Below are 25,611 nucleotides of genomic sequence, written 5' to 3' on the forward strand. Positions count from 1 at the left end.
GTTCATTTATTTTAAATGTTATAAATGTTTATCTTTAGCTATGGTTTGTAATAAGTTATCATGATATACTTTTACATGCAGAATCCATTAGTATTTATGCTTTATATATTGCCATTCTTACATCTTATGTACAAGAAATATTTAGATTTATAAGAAATATTTTTCTGATTTAAAGGCTTTGTCTGACTTCGTGCCTTCTAATAAAATTTTTAAGTTTTTTTCACTTCTTTTTTAATTATTGAAGTTTCAAATGACCAACAACATACTGATTTATCCTTTTCCGATGATGTTTTTTCTCTTTCAGAAATTTTCTTCATCAGATATTGACACTAACAAATCTACTTTTTTATTATTTTTTTATTATTAAAGTACATTTGTTCTTTGTTGAAAAGGTGTTGATTATTTTGGATATTAAGGTAACTAGTTCTTTAAGACTAGCTGACACTATTTCTGCCTATTTATTCTTCTGTGTTTTCAAAGGTTTTCTTTCCAATTCCCCATACTAGGGAATGGAATAGGCTGAGAATTTTCTTTTATTCCTTCTTCAAAGGTTTTAAACTATATTCTTTGCCAGCAGTTAAATTCAATTTGGAGGGTTCTCCAATTTATTGGGGCTATCTCTACTCCTACTCATTATGCTATTGTTTCTATAGCAAAATAGTATTTATTTTCCTTTAGATAGTTGTATCTTATTTATGCAAAATTATTTAGTTTCAGGTACTTTTCTTAGTCCTGTGATTTATTTGGATATTGCAATTGCTTCATTTTTTCTGTTTTCTTTAAGATCAAGTATCAGATTATGATTTATTTTAGCATTGTTAAAGGGACAACATTTACTAGACTAGGTGCTTTCGCATTTGTTGATTATGCAGGTCCACTGTATTGACTGGTCCTTTAAACTGGACTATTAGGCTAATAATGTCGTTTTATTGAATATTTTCGCAAATGAGAGTTAATCTATGTCTTAAGCTATTTTAGCTAGAAGAATTTTTGTGATTTTTAAAAAATCCATATTTCTTTTGTTCTAAGATAATCAATTATTTGTTTTATAATTGGATTCAATTCTTAACTGTTACTCTGGGCTTCAAGATTGAGTTCTAAGACTAAAACTTTAAGCTTATACTAGTTTGGTTGTTCTTATTAAGGAACGAATTCCTGAGTTCTTTCCCAAGTAACATGTTTATAATTGGAAATTTTTCAGTTCGAAATCAGCTCCCTAAAATTGCGATGTTCGTACCGTATTCCAGCTTGGCTGGTAAGGGGCAGGTTAAGACTTCTTTGAAATTTATTTGGTTCTATTTGGTCCAAATTTCTTTGATTTTATTCCAGTAAGGCTAACACTTTCTTTAAGTGTGTTTCTGTCCTATATATTTTGGGTACTGTTGAAGCATGGCTGGGCACCCATGGGGTTCAAGCTCTGCTCAGACCTGGAATCTTCTGGGGTATTTCTTTCAGTTCCTTTTTTAGGAACTGGGTTTTGGAGTTTTATTCAAACTATTCTGCCTTTTTATGGTCATTGATAGCATTATTTGTTTTCATTAGATACAATAAATGCATATTTTCATTTCTTTCATGTAATTAGCAAGAGTCCATGAGCTAGTGACGTATGGGATATACATTCCTACCAGGAGGGGCAAAGTTTCCCAAACCTTAAAATGCCTATAAATACACCCCTCACCACACCCACAATTCAGTTTTACAAACTTTGCCTCCGATGGAGGTGGTGAAGTAAGTTTGTGCTAGATTCTACGTTGATATGCGCTCCGCAGCAAGTTGGAGCCCGGTTTTCCTCTCAGCGTGCAGTGAATGTCAGAGGGATGTGAGGAGAGTATTGCCTATTTGAATGCAGTGATCTCCTTCTACGGGGTCTATTTCATAGGTTCTCTGTTATCGGTCGTAGAGATTCATCTCTTACCTCCCTTTTCAGATCGACGATATACTCTTATATATACCATTACCTCTGCTGATTCTCGTTTCAGTACTGGTTTGGCTTTCTACAAACATGTAGATGAGTGTCCTGGGGTAAGTAAATCTTATTTTCTGTGACACTCTAAGCTATGGTTGGGCACTTTATTTATAAAGTTCTAAATATATGTATTCAAACATTTATTTGCCTTGACTCAGAATGTTCAACTTTCCTTATTTTTCAGACAGTCAGTTTCATATTTGGGATAAATGCATTTGTTTCAATCATTTTTTCTTACCTTAAAAAATTTGACTTTTTCCCTGTGGGCTGTTAGGCTCGCGGGGGCAGAAAATGCTTCATTTTATTGCGTCATTCTTGGCGCGGACTTTTTTGGCGCAAAAATTTTTTTCTGTTTCCGGCGTCATACGTGTCGCCGGAAGTTGCGTCATTTTTTGACGTTTTTTTGCGTCAAAAATGTCGGCGTTCCGGATGTGGCGTCATTTTTGGCGCCAAAAGCATTTAGGCGCCAAATAATGTGGGCGTCTTTTTTGGCGCTAAAAAAGATGGGCGTCATTTTTGTCTCCACATTATTTAAGTCTCATTATTTATTGCTTCTGGTTGCTAGAAGCTTGTTCACTGGCATTTTTTTCCCATTCCTGAAACTGTCATTTAAGGAATTTGATCAATTTTGCTTTATATGTTGTTTTTTTTTCTTTTACATATTGCAAGATGTTCCACGTTGCAACTGAGTCAGAAGATACTACAGGAAAATCACTGCACAGTGCTGGAGCTACCAAAGCTAAGTGTATCTGCTATAAACTTTTGGTATCTGTTTCTCCAGCTGTTATTTGTATTGCATGTCATGTCAAACTTATTAATGCAGATAAAATTTCCTTTAGTACTGTTACATTACCTGTTGCTGTTCCGTCAACATCTAATTTTCAGAGTGTTCCTGATAACATAAGAGATTTTATTTTTTAAATCCATTAAGAAGGCTATGTCTGTTATTTCTCCTTCTAGTATGCATAAAAGTCTTTTAAAACTTCTCTTTTTTCAGATGAATTTTTAAATGAACATCATCATTCTGATACTGATAATGGTTCTTCTGGTTCAGAAGTTTCTGTCTCAGAGGTTGATGCTGATAAATCTTTGTATTTGTTCAAGATGGAATTTATTCGTTCTTTACTTAAAGAAGTGTTATTTGCATTAGAAATAGAGGATTCTGGTCCTCTTGATACTAAATGTAAACGTTTAAATAAGGTTTTTAAATCTCCTGTAGTTATTCCAGAAGTGTTTTATCTCCCTGATGCTATTTCTGAAGTAATTTCCAGGGAATGGAATAATTTGGGTAATTTATTTACTCCTTCTAGACGTTTAAGCAAATTATATCCTGTGCCATCTGACAGATTAGAGTTTTTTGGGACAAAAATCCCTAAGGTTATGGGGCTGTCTCTACTCCTGCTAATGTACTACTATTCCTACGGCAGATAGTACTTAATTTAAGGATCCTTTAGATAGGAATATTGAATCCTTTCTAAGAAAAGCTTCCTTATGTTCAGGTAATCTTCTTAGACCTGCTATATTTTTAGCGGATGTTGCTGCAGCTTCAACTTTTTGGTTAGAAGCTTTAGCGCAACAAGTAACAGATCATAATTTTATAGCATTATTATTATTCTATAACATGCTAATAATTTTTTTTTTTTTTGGTGATACCATCTTTTGATATCATTAGAGTTGATGTCAGGTATATGTCTCTAGCTATTTTAGCTAGAAAAGCTTTATGGATTAAACTTGGAATGCTGACATATCTTCTAAGTCAACCTTGCTTTCCCTTACTTTCCAGGGTAAATAATCATTTTCGTTCCTTTCCTCACAACAAGGAACAAAAGCCTGATCCTTCATCCTCAGGAGCGGTATCAGTTTGGAAACTATTTTCAGTTTGGAATATATCCAAGCCTTATAGAAACCTATAGCCAGCTCCTAAGTACCTATGAAGGTGCGGCCCTTATTCCAGCTCAGCTGGTATGGGGCAGATTACGTTTTCTTCAAAGAAATTTGGATCAATTCCGTTTTTAATCTCTGGTTTCAGAAACATTGTTTCAGAAAGGTACAGAATTGGCTTCAAGTTAAGGCCTCCTGCTAAGAGATTCTTTTCTTTCCCGTGTCCCAGTTAACACAGCAAAGGCTCAGCATTTCTGAAATGTGTTTCAGATCTAGAGTTGGCTGGAGTATTTATGCCAGTTCCAGTTCTGGAACAGGGGCTGGGGTTTTATTTTATCTCTTCATTGTACCAAAGAAGGTCAATTCCTTCAGACCAGTTCCGGATCTATCATTATTGAATCGTTATGTTAGGATACCAACATTCAAGATGGTTACTGTAGGACTATCCTGCCTTTTGTTTAGCAAGGGCATTATATGTCTACAATAGATTTACAGGATGTGTATCTGCATATTCCGATTCATCCAGATCACTTTTAGTGTCTGAGATTCTCTTTTTAGACAAGCATTACCAGTTTTGTGGCTCTACCGTTTGGCCTAGCCTCAGTTCCAAGAATTTTTTTCAAAGGTTCTCGGTGCCCTTCTTTCTGTAATCAGAGAATAGGGTTTTGGTATTTCCTTATTTGGATGATATCTTGGTACTTGCTCAGTCTTCTCATTTTCGAAGAATCTCATACGAATCGACTTGTGTTGTTTCTTCAAGTTCATGGTTGGAGGATCAATTTACCAATCAATTCATTGATTCCTCAGACAAGGGTAACCTTTTTTGGGTTCTAGATAAATTCAGTGTCTATGACTCTGTCCTTGTCAGTCAGGAGAAGTTTAACATTGATATCAGCTTGTCAAAACCTTCAGTCACAATCATTCCCTTTGGTAGCCTTATGCATGGAAATGTTGGGTCTTAGGACTGCCGCATCAGATGCGATCTCCTTTGCTCGTTTTCACATGCGACCTCTTCAGCTCTGTATGCTGAACCAATGGTGCAGGGATTACTCAAAGATATCTCTATTAATATCTTTTAACCGATTTTACGACACTCTCTGACATGGTGGACAGATCACCATCGTTTAGTTCAAGGGGCTTCTTTGTTCGTCCGACCTGGACTATAATCTCAACAGATGCAAGTCTTACAGGTTGGGGAGCTGTGTGGGGGTATCTGACGGCACAAGGGGTTTGGGAATCTCAGGAGGTGAGATTTCCGATCAATATTTTGGAACTCCGTGCAATTTTCAGAGCTCTTCAGTTTTGGCCTCTTCTGAAGAGAGAGTTGTTCATTTGTTTTAAGATAGACAATGTCACAACTGTGGCATACATCAATCATCAAGGAGGGACTCACAGTCCTCTGGCTATGAAAGAAGTATCTCGAATTTTGGTTTGGGCGGAATCCAGCTCCTGTCTAATCTCTGCGGTTCATATCCCAGGTATGGACAATTGGAAAGCGGATTATCTCAGTCGCCAAACGTTGCATCCGGGCGAATGGTCTCTTCACCCAGAGGTATTTCTTCAGATTGTTCAAATGTAGGAACTTCCAGAAATAGATCTGATGGCTTCTCATCTAAACAAGAAACTTCCCAGGTATCTGTCCAGATCCCGGGATCCTCAGGCGGAGGCAGTGGATGCATTATCTCTTCCTTGGAAGTATCATCCTGCCTATATCTTTCCGCCTCTAGTTCTTCTTCCAAGAGTAATCTCCAAGATTCTGAAGGAATGCTCGTTTGTTCTGCTGGTAGCTCCGGCATGGCCTCACAGGTTTTGGTATGCGGATCTTGTCCGGATGGCCTCTTGCCAACCGTGGACTCTTCCGTTAAGACCAGACCTTGTGTCTCAAGGTCCTTTTTTTCCATCAGGATCTGAAATCCTTAAATTTAAAGGTATGGAGATTGAACGCTTGATTCTTGGTCAAAGAGGTTTCTCTGACTCTGTGATTAATACTATGTTACAGGCTCGTAAATCTGTATCCAGAGAGATATATTATAGAGTCTGGAAGACTTGTATTTCTTGGTGTCTTTCTCATCATTTTTCTTGGCATTCTTTTAGAATACCGAGAATATTCCAGTTTCTTCAGGATGGTTTAGATAAGGGTTTGTCCGCAAGTTCCTTGAAAGGTCAAATCTCTGCTCTTTCTGTTCTTTTTCACAGAAAGATTGCTATTCTTCCTGATATTCATTGTTTTGTACAAGCTTTGGTTCGTATAAAGCCTGTCATTAAGTCAATTTCTCCTCCTTGGAGTTTGAATTTGGTTCTGGGGGCTCTTCAAGCTCCTCCATTTGAACCTATGCATTCATTGGATATTAAATTACTTTCTTGGAAAGTTTTGTTCCTTTTGGCCATCTCTTCTGCCAGAAGAGTTTCTGAATTATCTGCTCTTTCTTGTGAGTCTCCTTTTCTGATTTTTCATCAGGATAAGGCGGTGTTGCGAACTTCTTTTGAATTTTTACCTAAGTTGTGAATTCCAACAACATTAGTAGAGACATTGTGGTTCCTTCATTATGTCCTAATCCTAAGATTTCTAAGGAGAAATCGTTGCTTTCTTTGGATGTTATTAGAGCTTTGAAATATTATGTTGAAGCTACTAAGTCTTTCCGAAAGACTTCTAGTTTATTTGTTATCTTTTCCGGTTTTAGAAAGGCCAGAAAACTTCTGCCATTTCTTTGGCATCTTGGTTGAAATCTTTGATTCATCTTGCCTATGTTGAGTCGGGTAAGACTCCGCCTCATAGGATTACAGCTCATTCTACTAGTTCAGTTTCTACTTTCTGGGCGTTTAGGAATGAAGCTTCGGTTGATCAGATTTGCAAAGCGGCAACTTGGTCCTCTTTGCATACTTTTAACAAATTCTACCATTTTGTTGTATTTTCTTCTTCTGAAGCAGTTTTTGGTAGAAAAGTACTTCAGGCAGCGGTTTCAGTTTGAATCTTCTGCTTATGTTTTTCATTAAACTTTATTTTGGGTGTGGATTATTTTCAGCAGGAATTGGCTGTCTTTATTTTATCCCTCCCTCTCTAGTGACTCTTGTGTGGAAAGATCCACATCTTGGGTAGTCATTATCCCATACGTCACTAGCTCATGGACTCTTGCTAATTACATGAAAGAAAACATAATTTATGTAAGAACTTACCTGATAAATTCATTTCTTTCATATTAGCAAGAGTCCATGAGGCCCGCCCTTTTTTGTGGTGGTTATGATTTTTTTTTGTATAAAGCACAATTATTCCAATTCCTTATTTTATATGCTTTCGCACTTTTTTCTTATCACCCCACTTCTTGGCTATTCGTTAAACTGAATTGTGGGTGTGGTGAGGGGTGTATTTATAGGCATTTTAAGGTTTGGGAAACTTTGCCCCTCCTGGTAGGAATGTATATCCCATACGTCACTAGCTCATGGACTCTTGCTAATATGAAAGAAATGAATTTATCAGGTAAGTTCTTACATAAATTATGTTTTTTCTGTTTTTATTCAGATTACTTTCTGAGGATGCGGAATCTCATATGATTCACTTTGCTCTTCAGGACATAGTTAGAGGATCTTTTTTTCAAAAGCTCTTGATTCCTCACACAAGGGTCACCTTTTTTAGGTTTCCAGATAGTTTGGGGCCCATTTATCAAAGGGCTTGCGGACCTGATCCGACACTGCGGATCAGGTCCGCAAGACCTCGCTAAATGCGGAGAGCAATACGCTCTCCACATTTAACATTGCACCAGCAGCTCACAAGAGCTGCTGGTGCAACGCCGCCCCCTGCTGACTCGCGGCCAATCGGCCGCCAGCAGGGAGCTGTCAATCAACCCGATCGTATTCGATCGGGTTGATTTCCGGCGGTTCCTGTCCGCCTGCTCAGAGCAGGCGGACAGGGTTATGAAGCAGCGGTCTTTAGACCGCTGCTTCATAACTTGTGTTTCTGGCGAGTCTGAAGACTCGCCAGAAACACGGCCCTTCAAGCTCCATACGGAGCTTGATAAATGGGCCTGTTTGTGTTACTGTCTTTGTCTCTATCAGACAAGGGACAATTTTATTGGGTTCCGTCTGTCGATACCTTTTAGTCTCTATTATTTCCTTCAGTTGCTATATATGCATAGAAGTTTTTGGTCTTATGGCCACAGCATTGGATTCAATTCCCTTTGCTCATTTTCAATAGAAAGAACCTTCCAGTCTTTTATGAGTGTTGTTTCTTCAAGAACATGGTTGGAGGATCAATTTACCAAAAAGTTTGTTGATTCCTCAGACAAGGGTAACCTTTTTAGGTTTCCAGATAGATTCAGTGTCCATGACTCTGTCTCTGACGGACAAGAGACGTCTGAAATTGGTTTCAGCTTGTCGAAACCTTCAGTCTCAATCATTTCCTTCGGTAGCCTTATGCATGGAAATTCTAGGTCTTATGACTGCTGCATTGGACGCGATCCCCTTTGCTCGTTTTCACATGCGACCTCTTCAGCTCTGTATGCTGAACCAGTGGTGCAAGGATTATACAAAGATATGTCAATTAATATCTTTAAAACCGATTGTTCAACACTCTCTGACGTGGTGGACAGACCACCATCGTTTAGTTCAGGGGGCTTCTTTTGTTCTTCCAACCTGGACTGTGATCTCTACAGATGCAAGTCTGACAGGTTGGGGAGCTGTATGGGGGTTTCTGACAGCACAAGGGGTTTGGGAATCTCAGGAGGCGAGATTACCAATCAACATTTTGGAACTCCGTGCAATTTTCAGAGCTCTTCAGTCGTGGCCTCTTCTAAAGAGAGAGTCGTTCATTTGTTTCCAGACGGACAATGTCACAACCGTGGCATATGTCAATCATCAAGGAGGGACTCACAGTCCTCTGGCTATGAAAGAAGTATCTCGAATACTTGTATGGGCGGAATCCAGCTCCTGTCTAATTTCTGCGGTTCATATCCCAGGTATAGACAATTGGGAAGCGGATTATCTCAGTCGCCAACGCTATATCCGGGCGAATGGTCTCTTCACCCAGAGGTATTTCTTCAGATTGTTCAAATATGGGGACTTCCAGAAATAGATCTGATGGCTTCTCATCTAAACAAGAAGCTTCCCAGGTATCTGTCCAGATCCAGGGATCCTCAGGCGGAAGCAGTGGATGCATTGTCACTTCCTTGGAAGTATCATCCTGCTTATATCTTTCCGCCTCTAGTTCTTCTTAGCGTTCGTTTATTCTGCTGGTGGCTCCAGCATGGCCTCACAGGTTTTGGTATACGGATCTTGTCCGGATGGCTACTTGCCAACCGTGGTCTCTTCCGTTAAGACCAGACCTTCTATCGCAAGGTCCTTTTTTCCCATCAGGATCTCCAATCTCCATACCTTCAAATTTAAGGATTTAACTCTTGATTCTCAGTCATAGAAGTTTCTCTGACTCCGTAATTAATACTATGTTACAGGCTCGTAAATCTGTATCTAGGATGATATATTATCGAGTCTGGAAGACTTACATTTCTTGGTGTTCTTCTCATCATTTTTCTTGGCATTCTTTAGAATTCCTAGAAATTTACAGTTTCTTCAGGATGGTTTGGATAAAGGTTTGTCTGCAAGTTCCTTGAAAGGACAAATCTCTGCTCTTTCTGTTCTTTTTTCACAGAAAGATTGCTAGTCTTCCTGATATTTATTGTTTTGTACAAGCTTTGGTTCGTATAAAACCTGTTAAGTCAATTTCTCCTCCTTGGAGTTTGAATTTGGTTCTAGGGGCTCTTCAAGCTCCTCCGTTTGAACCTATGCATTCGCTGGATATTAAATTACTTTCTTGGAAAGTTTTGTTTCTTTTGGCCATCTCTTCTGCTAGAAGAGTTTCTGAATTATCTGCTCTTTCTTGTGAGTCTCCTTTTCTGATTTTTCATCAGGATAAGGCGGTTTTGCGAACTTCATTTAAAATTTTACCTAAGGTTGTGAATTCTAACAACATTAGTAGAAAAATTGTAGTTCCTTCATTGTGTCCTAATCCTAAGAACTCTAAGGAAAGATTGTTGCATTCTTTGGATGTAGTTAGAGCTTTGAAATATTATGTTGAAGCTACTAAAGATTTCCGAAAGACTTCTAGTCTATTTGTTATCTTTTCTGGTTCTAGGAATGGTCAGAAGGCTTCTGCCATTTCTTTGGCATCGTGGTTAAAGTCTTTGATTCATCATGCTTATGTTGAGTCGGGTAGAACTCCGCCTCAAAGGATTACAGCTCATTCAACTAGGTCAGTCTCTACTTCCTGGGCATTTAGGAATGAAGCTTCGGTTGATCAGATTTGCAAAGCAGCAACTTGGTCTTCTTTGCATACTTTTACGAAATTCTACCATTTTGATGTGTTTTCTTCCTCAGAAGCAGTCTTTGGTAGAAAAGTACTTCAGGCAGCTGTTTCAGTTTGATTCTTCTGCTTATATTTTCAGTTTTTTTCATTATAAGATTTAAACTTTGTTTTGGGTGTGGATTATTTTTCAGCGGAATTGGCTGTCTTTATTTTATCCCTCCCTCTCTAGTGACTCTTGCGTGGAAGATCCACATCTTGGGTATTCATTATCCCATACGTCACTAGCTCATGGACTCTTGCTAATTACATGAAAGAAAACATAATTTATGTAAGAACTTACCTGATAAATTAATTTCTTTCATATTAGCAAGAGTCCATGAGGCCCACCCTTTTTTTGTGGTGGTTATGATTTTTTTGTATAAAGCACAATTATTCCAATTCCTTATTTTTTATGCTTTCGCACTTTTTTTTCTTATCACCCCACTTCTTGGCTATTCGTTAAACTGATTTGTGGGTGTGGTGAGGGGTGTATTTATAGGCATTTTGAGGTTTGGAAAACTTTGCCCCTCCTGGTAGGAATGTATATCCCATACGTCACTAGCTCATGGACTCTTGCTAATATGAAAGAAATGAATTTATCAGGTAAGTTCTTACATAAATTATGTTTTTTTTAGTAGACAATCCAAAGTATTGATCTAGGCCCATTTTGGTATATTTCATGCCACCATTTCACCTCCAAATGCGATCAAATTTAAAAAATCGTAGATTTTTTCACAATTTTAGGTTTCTCACTGAAATTTACAAACTGTTTGTGCAATCATGGCACAAATGGTTGTAAATGCTTCTCTGGGATCCCCTTTGTTTAGAATTAGCATACATATATGGCTTTGACATTGCCTTTTGGTAATTAGAAGGCTGCTAAATGCTGCTGAGCACCACACTTGTATTATGCCCAGCAGTGAAGGGGTTAATTAGGTAGCTTGTATGATTAATTGTAACTTTGGTGTACAAATCAGACTCCCCCTGATCCCTCCCTGTCCCCTCTCAAACAGCCCTCTTCCCTCCCCCACCTCACAATTGTTACCCCCATCTTAAGTACTGGCAGAAAGTCTGCCAGTACTAAAATGAAAGGTTTTTTTATTTTAATATTTTGCAGTGTTGGATCCCCCTTAGCTCCCAATCTACCTGATCTCCCCCTCCCCAATAGCTCTCTAACCCTCCCCCCTCTACCTATTTGTCGTTATCTTAGGTACTGGCAGCTGTCTGCCTAATTTGAAGCAAATTGGGTACTGGCAAACATTTTTTTTAAAAAAATTAAAATAAACTTTTTTCCTTCCATAAGGCAGGGAGAGTCCACAGCTTCATTCCTTACTGTTGGGAAATACAACACCTGGCCACAAGTAGGCGACAAAGACACCCCAGCCATAGGCTTAAATATCTCTCCCACTTCCCTATCCCCCAGTCATTCCTTGCCTTTCTTCACTATAGAAGGTGGCAGAGAAGTGTCAAAAGATTTGGATAGTCCTGTAATGGGTATGTTCGCTTCAAGAAAGGACTGAAGTTTTAAGTAATCATGTCAACCTCTCAGAGAAATGATCAAAGTTAGATTCTGGAGATGCAGGGAAAGTTTTTCTGCAAGCCCATCCAGACTGTCGCTAACAATTCCTGAGCAATCAGTGTTGACGAGTTTCAACGCTTGCTGTTACACACTCAAGTCCATGTCAGAAGCACTGCTGCAAGACTGTCACACTTGAGAGGCTGTGCCTGTTCAACAGCATGGATCCTGGAGGGTACGACCATTTTTTTATATATACACTTTAAAAGGCTATACAGGGTCACAGTGTAGCTCCTTTTATACATTGATAGGATCAAGGGTTAATATCTCCTTCAGAGAGATTATTTGAACAGCTTGGGGATTTATATCTGCTTAATGTGAGTTTTTTTTTGGGTTCATAGACTGTGTTTTTTGACTTGTAACAAATAGGTTTCACTTTCATTTTTGAAGCGTTGCGCAGCTCATAATAGCTTAGCGCCCTTTTTCATAATAGGGGAAGTCCTGTCTTAAGCACTATGTGACAGGGTGCGGCCTCTTAAATTTTCTAAGATCCTGCTGCAGACGCCATTCCTAAGGAGATCACTGTTAGCTGTCTGGGTCTAGGAGGTGGTTCGTGATTCAGATTGAGCATGAAATTTTAAGCAACTTTCTAATTTACTCCTATTTTCAAATTTTCTTCATTCTCTTGGTATCTTTATTTGAAATGCAAGAATGTAAGTTTAGATGCCGGCCCATTTTTGGTGAACAACCTGGGTTGTCCTTGCTGATTGGTGGATAAATTCATCCACCAATAAAAAAGTGCTGTCCAGAGTACTGAAACAAAAAAAAAAGCTTAGATGCCTTCTTTTTCAAATAATGATAGCAAGAGAACGAAGAAAAATTGATAATAGGAATAAATTAGAAAGTTGCTTAAAATTGCATGCTCTTTTTGAATTACAAAAGAAACAAATTGGGTTCAGTGTCCCTTTAAAGGTGCCGTTTTTTAAATAAAAAGCGTTTTTGTTTGTCCTTCTGTGGGTATTTACAAAGCTATAGAGGACTCTGATACTACATTAGAAGGTTCCGCTCCTTCTGTACTGATGAATAATTCCTGTTTATATTGTGAGGAGGTTGTGGTTTGCCCGCCGTTTCAATTTTGTTCCATTTGCCTAAACACTGTTCTAAAGTCTAAGAAGGGAGACAAGCCTGCTAATACTCATAGCGCTATTAGCCCCTCTGAGCTGTCTACTTCTCAGGAGTCTTGGTCCCAAGAAATTACTACCCTTTCTACATTACCCGCTCCACATGCAGTTCCCCGCGGCTCATTTAATCCTCCCATCTGGAGGCGGACTTTACCGCGTAGTTACTATCGGCGATGTCTGCGGCCCTGAGGGCCTTACCTCACTCTCTAACAAACGCAAGAGAAAGGTTAAACATAGTTCTCCTGACCTAGAGTCATCTAAATATTTGTCGGATTTAGCTACTATGTCCCAGTTATCCGAAGATAAGTTAACCTCTGTGGCTTCGGAGGGTGAATTTTCTGAGTCGGAGACTTCAGTTTTTTAACCTCCTTCAGCGGAGGAACCCTCCTTTTAGATTTAAAATTGAGCATCTGCGTTTTTTATTAAAGGATGTTCTGTCTTCGCTAGAGGTTCCAGAGGCTACACTCCCTGAGGTACCTAAGATCCCTAAATTAGACAGGGTTTATGAAGATAGGAAGGTCCCTCTGACTTTTCCTGTGCCAGTTTAGATGACGAACATTATTAGTAACGAATGGGAAAGAGTAGGAACTTCTTTTTCCCCCTCGTCTACATTTAAAAAAAAGTATTCATGGTCCCTGACTCTCAATTAGATTTGTGGGGCTCCATCCCTAATGTGGATGGCACTATCTCTACACTGGCTAAGCATACTACTATCCCTTTGGAGGATCGTTATTCTTTTAGAGAGCCTATGGATAAGAAAATGGAAACTTTTCTGAGGAAGATGTTTCAACATACAGGGTTTTTATTTCCACCGGCAGCAGCTGTAGCCGCGGTTGCTGGATCAGCTACCTACTGTGTGACACTCTGTCGGAGCTCATGGAGGTGGAGACTCCCCTTGAGGATATTCAGGAGAGAATTAAAGCACTAAGAATGGCTAACTCTTTCATCTGTGACGCGAATATGCAGATTATTTGCGTAAATGCGAAGGCTTCTGTTTTGAGGTCCTAGCCTGCCGGGCTCTCTGGTTGAAGTCTTGGTCTGCGGATATGACTTCTAAATCCAGACTCCTTTCTCTTCCTTTCAAGGGCAAGATTTTATTCGGTCCAGGGCTGAACTCCATTATTTCTACAGTTACCGGAGGGGAGGGTGCCTTACCGCAGGTCAAGAAAAATAGGCCTAATGGACGGCAATTGTCTACTTTTCGTTCTGACAAATCCCAACGACAGTGATCCTCGACCAAGTCCGAGCAGCCCAAGGGTACTTAGAAGCCAGCTCAGTCCTGGAATAAGTCAAAACAGACTAAGACGCCCGCTGATAAATCGGCATGAAGGTGCAGCCACCGATCTGGGATCAGATCGAGTAGGGGGCAGACTGTCTCTTTTTTTCCAGACGTTTGGTTTCAGGATGTACAGGAACATTGGATCCTGGAGATTGTATTTTCAAGTCTCATCCACCCATGGGCAGATTCCTACTCTCCAGTCTGTCTACAAGACCAGAAAAGAGGGCTGCCTTTATAGGTTACATACGGGATCTCTCCTCTCTCTAGGAGTAATTGTTCCGGTACCTACAGCAGATAGAGGTTTGGGGTTTTGATTCAAACCTTTTTGTGGTTCTAAAGAAGGAGGGAACTTTTCATTTAATTCTGGAACTAAAGTGCCTAAACAAGTTTCTGAGTGTTCCTACTTTCAAAATGGAGACAATTCAGTTAATCCTTCCTCTGGTTCAGAAAGGACAGTTTATGACCACAATAGACCTGAAGGATGCATACCTTCACGTCCTGATACACAGGGAACATTTTCAGTTCCTGAGGTTTGCTTTTCTTGACCAGCACTTCCAGTTCATAGCTCTTCCATTTGGTCTAGCTGCTCCAGGGATATTTTCGAAGGTTCTGGGAGCTGTTCTAGCCATTGCCAGAACACGAGGTATTGCAGTAGTGCCTTACCTGGACGATATCTTGGTACAGGCACCATCTTTTCGTCTAGCGGAAGAACATTCGAAGTCCCTTCTCAATCTTCTTCGATCACATGGATGGAAGATAAACTTGGAAAAGAGTTCTCTTACTCCAAGTACGAGGGTGAATTTCATGGGAATAATAATAGACTCCATATCCATGAGGATATTCCTCACAGATCAGAGACGTTACAAACTAACTTCTGCATGTCTTGCCCTCCAGGCTTCCTCAAGACCCTTAGTGGCTCAGTGTATGGAGGTGATCAAACTCATTATGTCTTGTATAGACATCAATCCTTTGCCAGATTCCATCTCAGAGCCTTACAACTATGCATGCTGAGACAAAGGAACGGCGACCATTTAGATCTGTCTCAACAGATCGTGCTGGACAATCTGTCGAGAGACTCACTCTCCTGGTGGCTCGGTCCAGATAATCTGTCCCAAGGCACGTCCTCCTTGAGACCGTCGTGGGAGATTGCGACTACGGACGCAAGGCTTTCCGACTGGGGAGCCGTTTGGGATGCCATGAAGGCACAAGGTCTGTGGACTCAGGAGGAGTCCTCCCTTCTTATCAATATTTTTGAACTCTGGGCAATCTTCAATGCCTTGAAGGCTTGGCCCTTTCTGGGTTCATCCCAGTTTATCAGATTCCAATCAGACTATATAACCTCGGTTGCCTACCTCAACCATCAGGGGGAAACGAGAAGTCCCTTGGAGATGAGAGAAGTATCTCCCATACTAGAGTGGGCGGAGACTCACAGATGTACGCTGTCAGCGATCCACATTCCGGGTTTGGACAACTTGGAATCTGACTTTCTCAGCAGGCAATCTTTTCACCCAGGTGAATGGTCTCTCCACCCTGAGGTGTTTGCAGAGATATGCAGCGAGTGGGGGACGCCAGAGATAGATCTCATGGCATCCCTCCTCAATACGAGTCGAGGGATCCTCATGCAGAACTGATAGATGACTTATCAGTACCATGGAGGTTCAGACTCATATCTTTTTCCTCCATTACCGCTTCTCCCGCATCAAGCAGGAGCGAGCATCAGTGATTCTGATTGCTTCGTCGTGGTTGCGAAGGACGTGGTTTGCAGATCTGGTGGGGATGTCCTCATCTCCTTAGTGGACTTACCTTGCCGCAAAGATCTGCTAATACAGGGTCCCTTCATTCATCAAAATCTAGATTTTCTGAGGTTGACTGTGTGGGGATTGAACGCTTAGTCTTAGCCAAGAGAGGATTTTCCGAGAGTGTTATCAACACACTGGTTCAAGCTCGTAAGCAAGTTACTCATCGTATCTACCATAAAGTGCGGAGGATTTACTTGTACTGGTGTGAAGAGCATGGCTTTTCCTGGCATAAGGTTAAGGTTGCCACAATTTTAGCTTTTCTCCAGGATGGACTGGAGAAGGAATTATCTGCTAGTTCCCTGAAGGGACAGATATAGACCCTGTCGGTGTTACTGCACAAAAGATTGGCTGAGCTCCCGGATGTGAAGTCCTTTGTTAAGGCTCTGGCTAGGATCAGACCTGTGTTAAGATCTGGGGCTCCGTTTTCATTCTTGTTCTTAGTGTTTTGCAGCAGGCTCCGTTTGAGCCTATGCATACTGTTGACAATAAATTGTTCTCTTGGAAGGTTCTTTTTTTTTGGTTGACTATTGCCTCTGAGTGCAGTTTCTGAGATTTCTGCTTTGCAATGTGCCCCCCCCCCCCCTGTCTGGTTTTTCATGCTACTAAACTAAGGTTCCTCCCTAAGGTGGTGTCAAATCGTAACATTAATCAAGAAATTGTTGTTCCTTCCTTGTGTCCTAATCCTTCTTCAGCAAAGGAACGTTTGCTTCATATCTAGATGTGGTTCGTGCCTTGAAGTTCTATCTTCAGGCTACTAAGGAATTCAGACAATCTTCTTCCTTGTTTGTCATCTATACAGGGAACTGTAAGGGGCAGAAGGCTACTACAACTTCCTTATCTTTCTGTTTGAGGAGTGCCATCCCCTTAGCTTATGAGACAGCGGGACAACAGCCTCCTAAGAGGTAAAACGGCTCATTCCACTAGAGCAGTGGCTTCCTCTTAGGCTTTTAAGAACGAAGCCTCAATGGATCAGATTTGTAAGGCGGCTACCTGGTCCTCCTTACACACTTTTTCTAAATTTTACAAGTTTGATGTGTTTGCTTTGGAGAAAAGTTTTACAGGCTGTGGTGCCCTCAGAATAGGGTCCACCTCTTCTTCTTTTTTTTTTTTTTTTGTCAGTATCCTCTGTAGCTTGGGTATAGTTTTCCCAACAGTAAGGAATGAAGTCGTAGACTCTCCCTGCCTTATGGAAGGAAAACATAATTTATGCTTTACCAGATAAATTCCTTTCCTTCCTGGCAGGGAGAGTCCACGACCCCGCCCGTAATTAATGTTTTGGATGGGCGGTTCCCTTTTTATATTATTTCTTCTGGCACCTTTTATACCCTGATGTTTCTTCTACTCTGCAACGGTAACTCTGCAAATCTATTTAGCGTGATCTCGCAATTTTGAGCAAGATCGTGGCAGATAGAAGCTCAGGACTGCAGAGACTTACAGGGTTCGTCGCTGGTCCTTAAGGGTGTAACGACCAGCATCGTACAGGGTATGGCGCTGGTCGTTAAGGGGTTAATATTATTATATTGTTGTTTAAAGGGACTTTGCAAATCATATGTTAATGAGCTAATAGTTTTGTTGTATTGAGCTGTAAAGCGCTAAAACCACTTAGGTTAGATCCCTCCAGGGGACCATAAGCATTGCAGCTCCTAATCAGGAACAGCAGTCATATGTTGCAGTCACCGGCTCCAGAGTGGGACTTTACTTGTGACTCAAAGGGACAGTAAAATCGCAATTAGGACTGCAACTAACGATTATTTTCATAATCGATTAATCGGCCGATTATTATTTCGATTAATCGACTAATCGGATAAAAAGAGAATCAATAATAGTTTTCTATGTTTTAAATAAAATCCACATAATGAGTGTTACAAATATAAACTTCAGACGAAAACTTTACATTAACACAACTGTTTATTCAATTTTTAAGCAGCAGAGCACATTTTTATAATTATACAAAACCAAACCACAAACTGTTTGAAAAGAGGTAGAACTAGAAAGAGTTAGACTATCACTGTTAATAACATTCTGTTATTCACTCTTTCAGAAACTTTGCATTGAAATGCAAAAATCTCAACATGTACACATGCTCCTGGCTAAGGCTGGTTTTCTGTGTGCAGCTATATTTCCTGCAGCAGAGAAAAGGCTGTTGAGGTGTATAAGTAGGGTTTTGCCAATTTCACCAAAGTGGGATATTTATCTTTGTTAGCTCTTCACCATCACCAATGCTAAGTGTTTTCTACCTTGGCAAGGGGCCTCTCAATAAAGTAACCCTTGACTTCATTCTAACATAAAAATATCTTGAATATCTATATGCAATGGTAAATAACCAGCTATAAGGTTAGGGGAAATATCTAGTCCGCTCTAAAAATAATGAATATATACTTATAAAGGTTGAATCTGGTACATACTATAACAATTTATTAAAAATATAAAAAAACAAAAAAAAAACAAAATCAAAAGCGCTAAGGACTGTATATCAATAACAGGACAAAGCCTTACACATTTATTTATACAGTACTTATAATCAGCAATAGCAAGCAATACGCTAATAATTGTGCAAACAGATAATAGTGCACATCAATTTAAATAACTCCCATCAATCTAGGGCAAGGTGTAAACAACAAGCTTGGCACTATATTATGAAAAGCATAGTTCAAAATCACCAAATTTAATATAAACAATCCAAATGATGACTATTGTATCTGGGTTGCACATAAGCCAGGGGTAGTTGTAAACATATACTGTCCTGAAAACGTGAAAAGTAGATGTCTGTAGACGTCCTTTAGGCTAAGGACATAACCATAAAACACAATACCATGTGCAGGAGTTCATTGGAGTGAAGCAGCTGGTGTTGTGCACAGACCAGCTAATTGCAAACCAACTAATCGATTAATCGATTATGAGATTCGTTGACAACTATTTTCATTATCGATTATTATCGATTATGCCGATTAGTTGTTGCAGCTCTAATCGCAATTAAACGTTAATAATTTAGGTAGAACATACAATTTTTCAATTTACTTCTTTTATCAAATTTGCTTTGTTCTGTTTGTATCCTGTGTTAAAAAAGCATACGTAGGTAGTTTTAAGAGTAGCAATGCACTACTGGGAGCTAGCTGCTGATTGGTGGCTGCACACATAAACCTCTTGTCAATGGCTCACAAGATGTGTTCAGCTAGCTCCCAGTAGTGCATTGCTGCTGCTTCAACAAAGGATATAAATAAAAAAGATATTTTTATGAGAAGTATTTTAGAAAGTTGTTTAAAATTGCACACTCTGAATCATGAAAGTTTAATAGGAAATTGTACTGTATAATTTTCTCCCCTTTAAAGGGACATTATACATTGCATAAATGTTGTGTAGATGATCTATTTATATAGCTTATAAAGTTTTGTTTTTTTAAAATGGATAGTTTTGCTTATTTATAAATATCATTGCTCTGATTTTCAGACTCCTAACCAAGCCCCAAAGTTTTATGAGAATACCGACAGATACCTTCTCCAGCTTGCTCCTGTTTGTGTAAAGGGTCTTTTCATATGCAAAAGAAGGGGGAGGGGAGGGGGAGTGTCTTATTTCCCACTTGCAGTGGGATTTCTAGCTGCCTTTTCAACAGAGCCAAACTGACAGCTTCTAAGTAAGTTTTTAAACAGTTTTATACTGGATTTTTATATCAGTAGCTGTGCATCTTATTCTTTATAGTAGTGTCTATTACATGCAGTTATATGAAAATGAGTGTATACTGTCCCTTTAATATGTTCCCAATGATTCATTTTACCTGCTGGTGTGTATTAAATTGTTTACAAATGTCTCCTTTACCTTTATTTTGTCATTTTTGCATTAATGTTTTGTAGACGATCCATTTATATAACTGATATGTATCATGATGTCTACAGATTCCTGCGGCTCCTTTTTGTGTAATAAATCTTTTCATATGCAGGGGCGGAGGGAGGGGGTAGTGTCTGCCCTTCCTGATTTCCCAGCCCATTTCACTGGGTGTCTCAGCCTAACCTTATCAACACTGCTAAACTGGGAGCTTCTAAGTAAGTTTTTAAAAGGTTTTATAGTGGATTTTTATATCAATATCTGTGCTTATTATTCTTTATAGTAGTGTCTATTACATGCAGTTATATGAAGATTGGTGTATACTGTCCCTTAAAAAAAGATAACCAGAATAAGCTGATTTAAAAAAAAACTGAATTGAATAACATTTGTGAAGGTTGGGGGATTACTGTGAATACAACACAAGGACAGGGATGAGGACATAGGATACTGTGGTTTATAGCTTTGTTGCTCTTATGTATCAGCATATCTCATTGTAAATAAACCCTTAGGGCTTCTAGTACGCAGAGAGCGCCACAGCTCTCGCAAATACTATTATAATATCATGTCCTTTTAATGTGTGAATGTAAAATACTTAAATAGTTACTGCTGTTAAACTGTAATTGAACCTTTAACGTTATTTAGCTTTCCCTTTGCTTGGGCAAGTTAGTACCCATATATTAGCAGCTAGTGCTTTATAAATCAACCCAATTGTTTAATTAACTACTGGTACTTGTGTATTTCATTTGTGGATGTTTAATTAGTTCTTTAATCCAGAGATTTATAACTCCCATCAGCCTGAGCTCTTAGAATTGTTACTTCCGGTTCCTAACTTTTTAAATTAGTCTACAAATATCTTTATACTGTCATCCTGCTGGCTTAAAAAAAAAAGCTTCTAGTCGGCTTTTAAATGTTTCTGCAGACTCAAAAATGTTTAAAAAAAAATAAAGTGTCCACCCCTGCTGACAAAAAAAGAATAACCACTAATGTATGAAACAGTTTTGTTAATTTATAGAACACAGATGCAGGAATTAAAGCAAACTATTGTTTTATTAATCACATTTTAGTTTTACATTGTCTAACAGTGTCAAATGCCAGTGTCCCTTTAATATTTGATGCATGTTATTGGGCAGATAAGCTCTGTGATACCCATCTGCATTATTCCCAAGACCTATTTTTCCATAGTGAGCCTGTCCCACCTGGGCCCTTTGTAATACTCTTGCCTGTGCTTGTCAGAGCTTGTGCCTCATTTAATGTGTAAATAGGAGACTTGGGGCTGTTGGGAGAGACGCATCAATAGCATTAAAATCAGGCTCTCCGTGTTATCGCGCCACAAAGGAGACATTTTTCTACTTGTCTCCTTTTGGGAATACTGGGCTCAGTACAGTGTAGCACAGATTTAAGAGCATTCTCTGATTGCATCCCCCACCGGTTCTTTCCTTGCCCGTTGCTAGGCAGTTGTAAGCAGCTACGTTTCTCCCCTCTCGCTGCTCGCTTCGTTTGTACGCTGTAGCTGAATTGTGACACTGCGGTATTTTTGCTGCACTTCAGTCAATGCTGAATATTCATGAATGTTCCACCTTTTTTCTTCTATTGGTGACAAATTAACGTGCAGTTAAACAGGAAGCTATGTGGTTCTTTTCCAATACCATATGTCCTCCCCACACACTGTTGTTTTAAAGGGTCATTAAATTGAACACATTTGCATGTGTTAATAAATATAAATAAAACTAATTTGCATCATCTTTTCGTTATAAAATGTAATTATTATATAATGAAATTAAACTTATTATTTTTAAAAGAAGCCGTTGCTCTTCAGTACTTTTCCATTCCCCCTAAGCCACATCCTTATTTGGGAGTTGTTATACTCATTAGTGATGCAATTCACGCCCCCTTTTACTCCCACCAAAGTTCGCTTGTGATAGTTTCGTCAGAGCATTGGCGCTTCTATGTGCAAATGCACTACACTAGCTCCTGTCACGTCACGGGGATCGCTCTGCAAACATGAAAACTTGTGCATGCTCAGATTAAATACAATAGGAAAAACAGAGGTGAAGACTTACGCAGTCGCGCATGCAGTAAATGCCAAAACAGAGTGATTGGTAAGTCTTTAATTGGATAAGGGTTAAAATCTTTGAAGAATTTAAAAAAATATACAGAAGGTGTGGGCTGATGGGCAGTAATTACACAAAGGCAAGATTTATAGACTTTTTTTTTCCTATACTTAAAGGGACACTGAACCCAAATTTATTCTTTTGTGATTCAGATAGAGCATGCAATTTTAAACAACTTTCTTCTGTTATGTGTGATCAGTCCACGGGTCATCATTACTTCTGGGATATAACTCCTCCCCAACAGGAAATGCAAGAGGATTCACCCAGCAGAGCTGCATATAGCTCCTCCCCTCTACGTCAGTCCCAGTCATTCTCTTGCACCCAACGACTAGATAGGATGTGTGAGAGGACTATGGTGATTATACTTAGTTTTTATGACTTCAATCAAAAGTTTGTTATTTTAAAATAGCACCGGAGCGTGTTATTACTTCTCTGGCAGAGTTTGAGGAAGAATCTGACAGAGATTTTTTACTATGATTTTAACCGGAGTCGTTAAGATCATATTGCTGTTCTCGACCATCTGAGGGAGGTAAAGGCTTCAGATCAGGGGACAGCGGGCAGATGAATCTGCATTGAGGTATGTGGCAGTTTTTATTTTCTGAATGGAATTGATGAGAAAAGCCTGCCATACCGTTAAAATGACATGTATGTATACACTTCAGTATTCTGGGGATGGTATTTCACCGGAACTACTGTGTTAAGGTCACTAATCCTTTTAATAACTATTCTCATGTTAAACGTTTTTGCTGGAATGTAGAATCGTTTACATTGCTGAGGTACTGTGTGAATAAATGTTTGGGCATTATTTTCCACTTGGCAGTTTTTTGCTTTAATTGTGACAGTTTCGTTTCTCTTCACTGCTGTGTGGGAGAGGGAGGGGCCGTTTTTGGCGCTCTTTGCTACGCATCAAAAAATTCCAGTCAGCTACTTTTATATGTCCTGCATGATCCGGTTCATTTCTGACAGATCTCAGGGGTCTTCAAACTTCTTTGAAGGGAGGTAAATTCTCTCAGCAGAGCTGTGAGAATTCTTATAGTGACTGTGTATAAAAAACGTTGTTTTGTTTTCTTATGTACAAATTTAATTAGTGTTGTTTTTTACTAATGGGAACAAACCTTTGCTAAAAGTTGTGTTGTTTTAAAATTTGATGCAATAACTGTTTTTCAGTTCATTATTTCAACTGTCATTTAATCGTTAGTACCTCTTTGAGGCACAGTACGTTTTTTGCTAAAAAAGATTATAACCAAGTTGTAAGTTTTTTGCTAGTGTGTTAAACATGTCTGACTCAGAGGAAGATATCTGTGTCATTTGTTCCAATGCCAAGGTGGAGCCCAATAGAAATTTATGTACTAACTGTATTGATGCTACTTTAAATAAAAGTCAATCTGTACAATGTGAACAAATTTCACCAAACAGCGAGGGGAGAGTTATGCCGACTAACTCGCCTCACGCGACAGTACCTGCATCTCCCGCCCGGGAGGTGCGTGATATTTTGGCGCCTAGTACATCTGGGCGGCCATTACAGATAACATTACAAGATATGGCTACTGTTATGACTGAAGTTTTGTCTAAATTACCTGAACTAAGAGGCAAGCGTGATCACTCTGGGGTGAGAACAGAGTGCGCTGACAATGCTAGGGCCATGTCTGATACTGCGTCACAGCTCGCAGAGCATGAGGACGGAGAGCTTCATTCTGTGGGTGACGGTTCTGATCCAAACAGATTGGACTCAGATATTTCAAATTTTAAATTTAAATTGGAGAACCTCCGTGTACTACTAGGGGAGGTCTTAGCAGCTCTCAACGATTGTAACACTGTTGCAATACCAGAGAAACTGTGTAGGTTGGATAAATACTTTGCGGTACCGGCGAGTACTGACGTTTTTCCTATACCTAAGAGACTAACTGAAATTGTTACTAAGGAGTGGGATAGACCCGGTGTGCCGTTCTCACCCCCTCCAATATTTAGAAAGATGTTTCCAATAGACGCCACCACTCGGGACTTATGGCAAACGGTCCCCAAGGTGGAGGGAGCAGTTTCTACTTTAGCTAAGCGTACCACTATCCCGGTGGAGGATAGCTGTGCTTTCTCAGATCCAATGGATAAAAAATTAGAGGGTTACCTTAAGAAAATGTTTGTTCAACAAGGTTTTATATTACAACCCCTTGCATGTATCGCGCCGATTACGGCTGCGGCAGCATTTTGGATTGAGTCGCTGGAAGAGAACCTTAGTTCCTCTACGCTAGACGACATTACGGACAGGCTTAGAGTCCTTAAACTAGCTAATTCTTTCATTTCGGAGGCCGTAGTACATTTAACCAAACTTACGGCTAAGAACTCAGGATTCGCCATACAGGCACGCAGGGCACTGTGGCTAAAATCCTGGTCAGCTGATGTTACTTCTAAGTCCAAATTACTTAATATACCTTTCAAGGGGCAGTCCTTATTCGGGCCCGGTTTGAAAGAAATTATCGCTGACATTACGGGAGGTAAGGGCCACGCCCTACCTCAAGACAAGGCCAAAGCTAAGGCTAGACAGTCTAATTTTCGTCCCTTTCGGAATTTCAAAACAGGAGCAGCATCAACCTCCACTGCACCAAAACAGGAAGGAGCTGTTGCTCGTTACAGGCAAGGCTGGAAGCCTAACCAGTCCTGGAACAAAAGCAAGCAGGCCAGGAAACCTGCTGCTGCCCCAAAGACAGCATGAACCGAGAGCCCCCGATCCGGGACCGGATCTAGTAGGGGGCAGACTCTCTCTCTTCGCCCAGGCCTGGGCAAGAGATGTTCAGGATCCCTGGGCACTAGAGATCATATCTCAGGGATACCTTCTAGACTTCAAATTATCTCCCCCAAGAGGGAGATTTCATCTGTCAAGGTTGTCAACAAACCAGATAAAGAAAGAAGCGTTTCTACGCTGCGTACAAGATCTGTTAACAATGGGAGTGATCCATCCGGTTCCGTGGTCGGAACAAGGACAAGGGTTCTACTCAAACCTGTTTGTGGTTCCCAAAAAAGAGGGAACTTTCAGGCCAATCTTAGATTTAAAGACTCTAAACAAATTCCTAAGAGTTCCATCGTTCAAAATGGAAACTATTCGGACTATTTTACCCATGATCCAAGAGGGTCAGTTCATGACCACAGTGGATTTAAAGGATGCTTACCTTCACATACCGATCCACAAAGATCATCACCGGTATCTAAGGTTTGCCTTCTTAGACAGGCACTACCAGTTTGTAGCTCTTCCATTCGGATTGGCTACGGCTCCAAGAATCTTCACAAAGGTTCTGGGTGCCCTTCTAGCGGTACTAAGACCGCGAGGGATTTCGGTAGCTCCGTACCTAGACGACATTCTAATACAAGCTTCAAGCTTTCAAACTGCCAAGTCTCATACAGAGTTAGTTCTGGCATTTCTAAGGTCGCATGGATGGAAAGTGAACGAAAAGAAGAGTTCTCTCTTTCCTCTCACAAGAGTTCCATTCTTGGGGACTCTTATAGATTCTGTAGAAATGAAGATTTACCTGACAGAAGACAGGTTAACAAAACTTCAAAATGCATGCCGCGTCCTTCATTCCATTCAACACCCGTCAGTAGCTCAATGCATGGAGGTGATCGGCTTAATGGTAGCGGCAATGGACATAGTACCTTTTGCACGCCTACACCTCAGACCGCTGCAACTATGCATGCTAAGTCAGTGGAATGGGGATTACTCAGATTTGTCCCCTACTCTG

At 39.9% G+C, this 25,611-nt stretch overlaps 1 protein-coding gene across 20 annotated transcripts in view; it reads left to right on the forward strand.

Annotated features, from left to right (window-relative positions):
* The window catches only part of CAMK2G (calcium/calmodulin dependent protein kinase II gamma), a 397,374-nt gene that overhangs the window by 123,333 nt on the left and 248,430 nt on the right, over positions 1 to 25,611 (forward strand). Inside the window, exon 1 of one of the 20 annotated variants that reach the window (XM_053691971.1) lies at positions 19,825 to 19,990. The exons of the other annotated variants lie outside the window; for them this stretch is intronic. Within the exon in view, the coding sequence (XP_053547946.1) occupies positions 19,831 to 19,990 (160 nt within the window). The 5' untranslated portion in view covers positions 19,825 to 19,830. Of the gene's footprint in view, positions 1 to 19,824; positions 19,991 to 25,611 lie in introns of those variants that run through there. 20 annotated transcript variants of the gene reach the window in all.

The sequence above is a fragment of the Bombina bombina genome, chromosome 9 (assembly GCF_027579735.1).
Source record: "Bombina bombina isolate aBomBom1 chromosome 9, aBomBom1.pri, whole genome shotgun sequence".
NCBI lineage: Eukaryota > Metazoa > Chordata > Amphibia > Anura > Bombinatoridae > Bombina > Bombina bombina.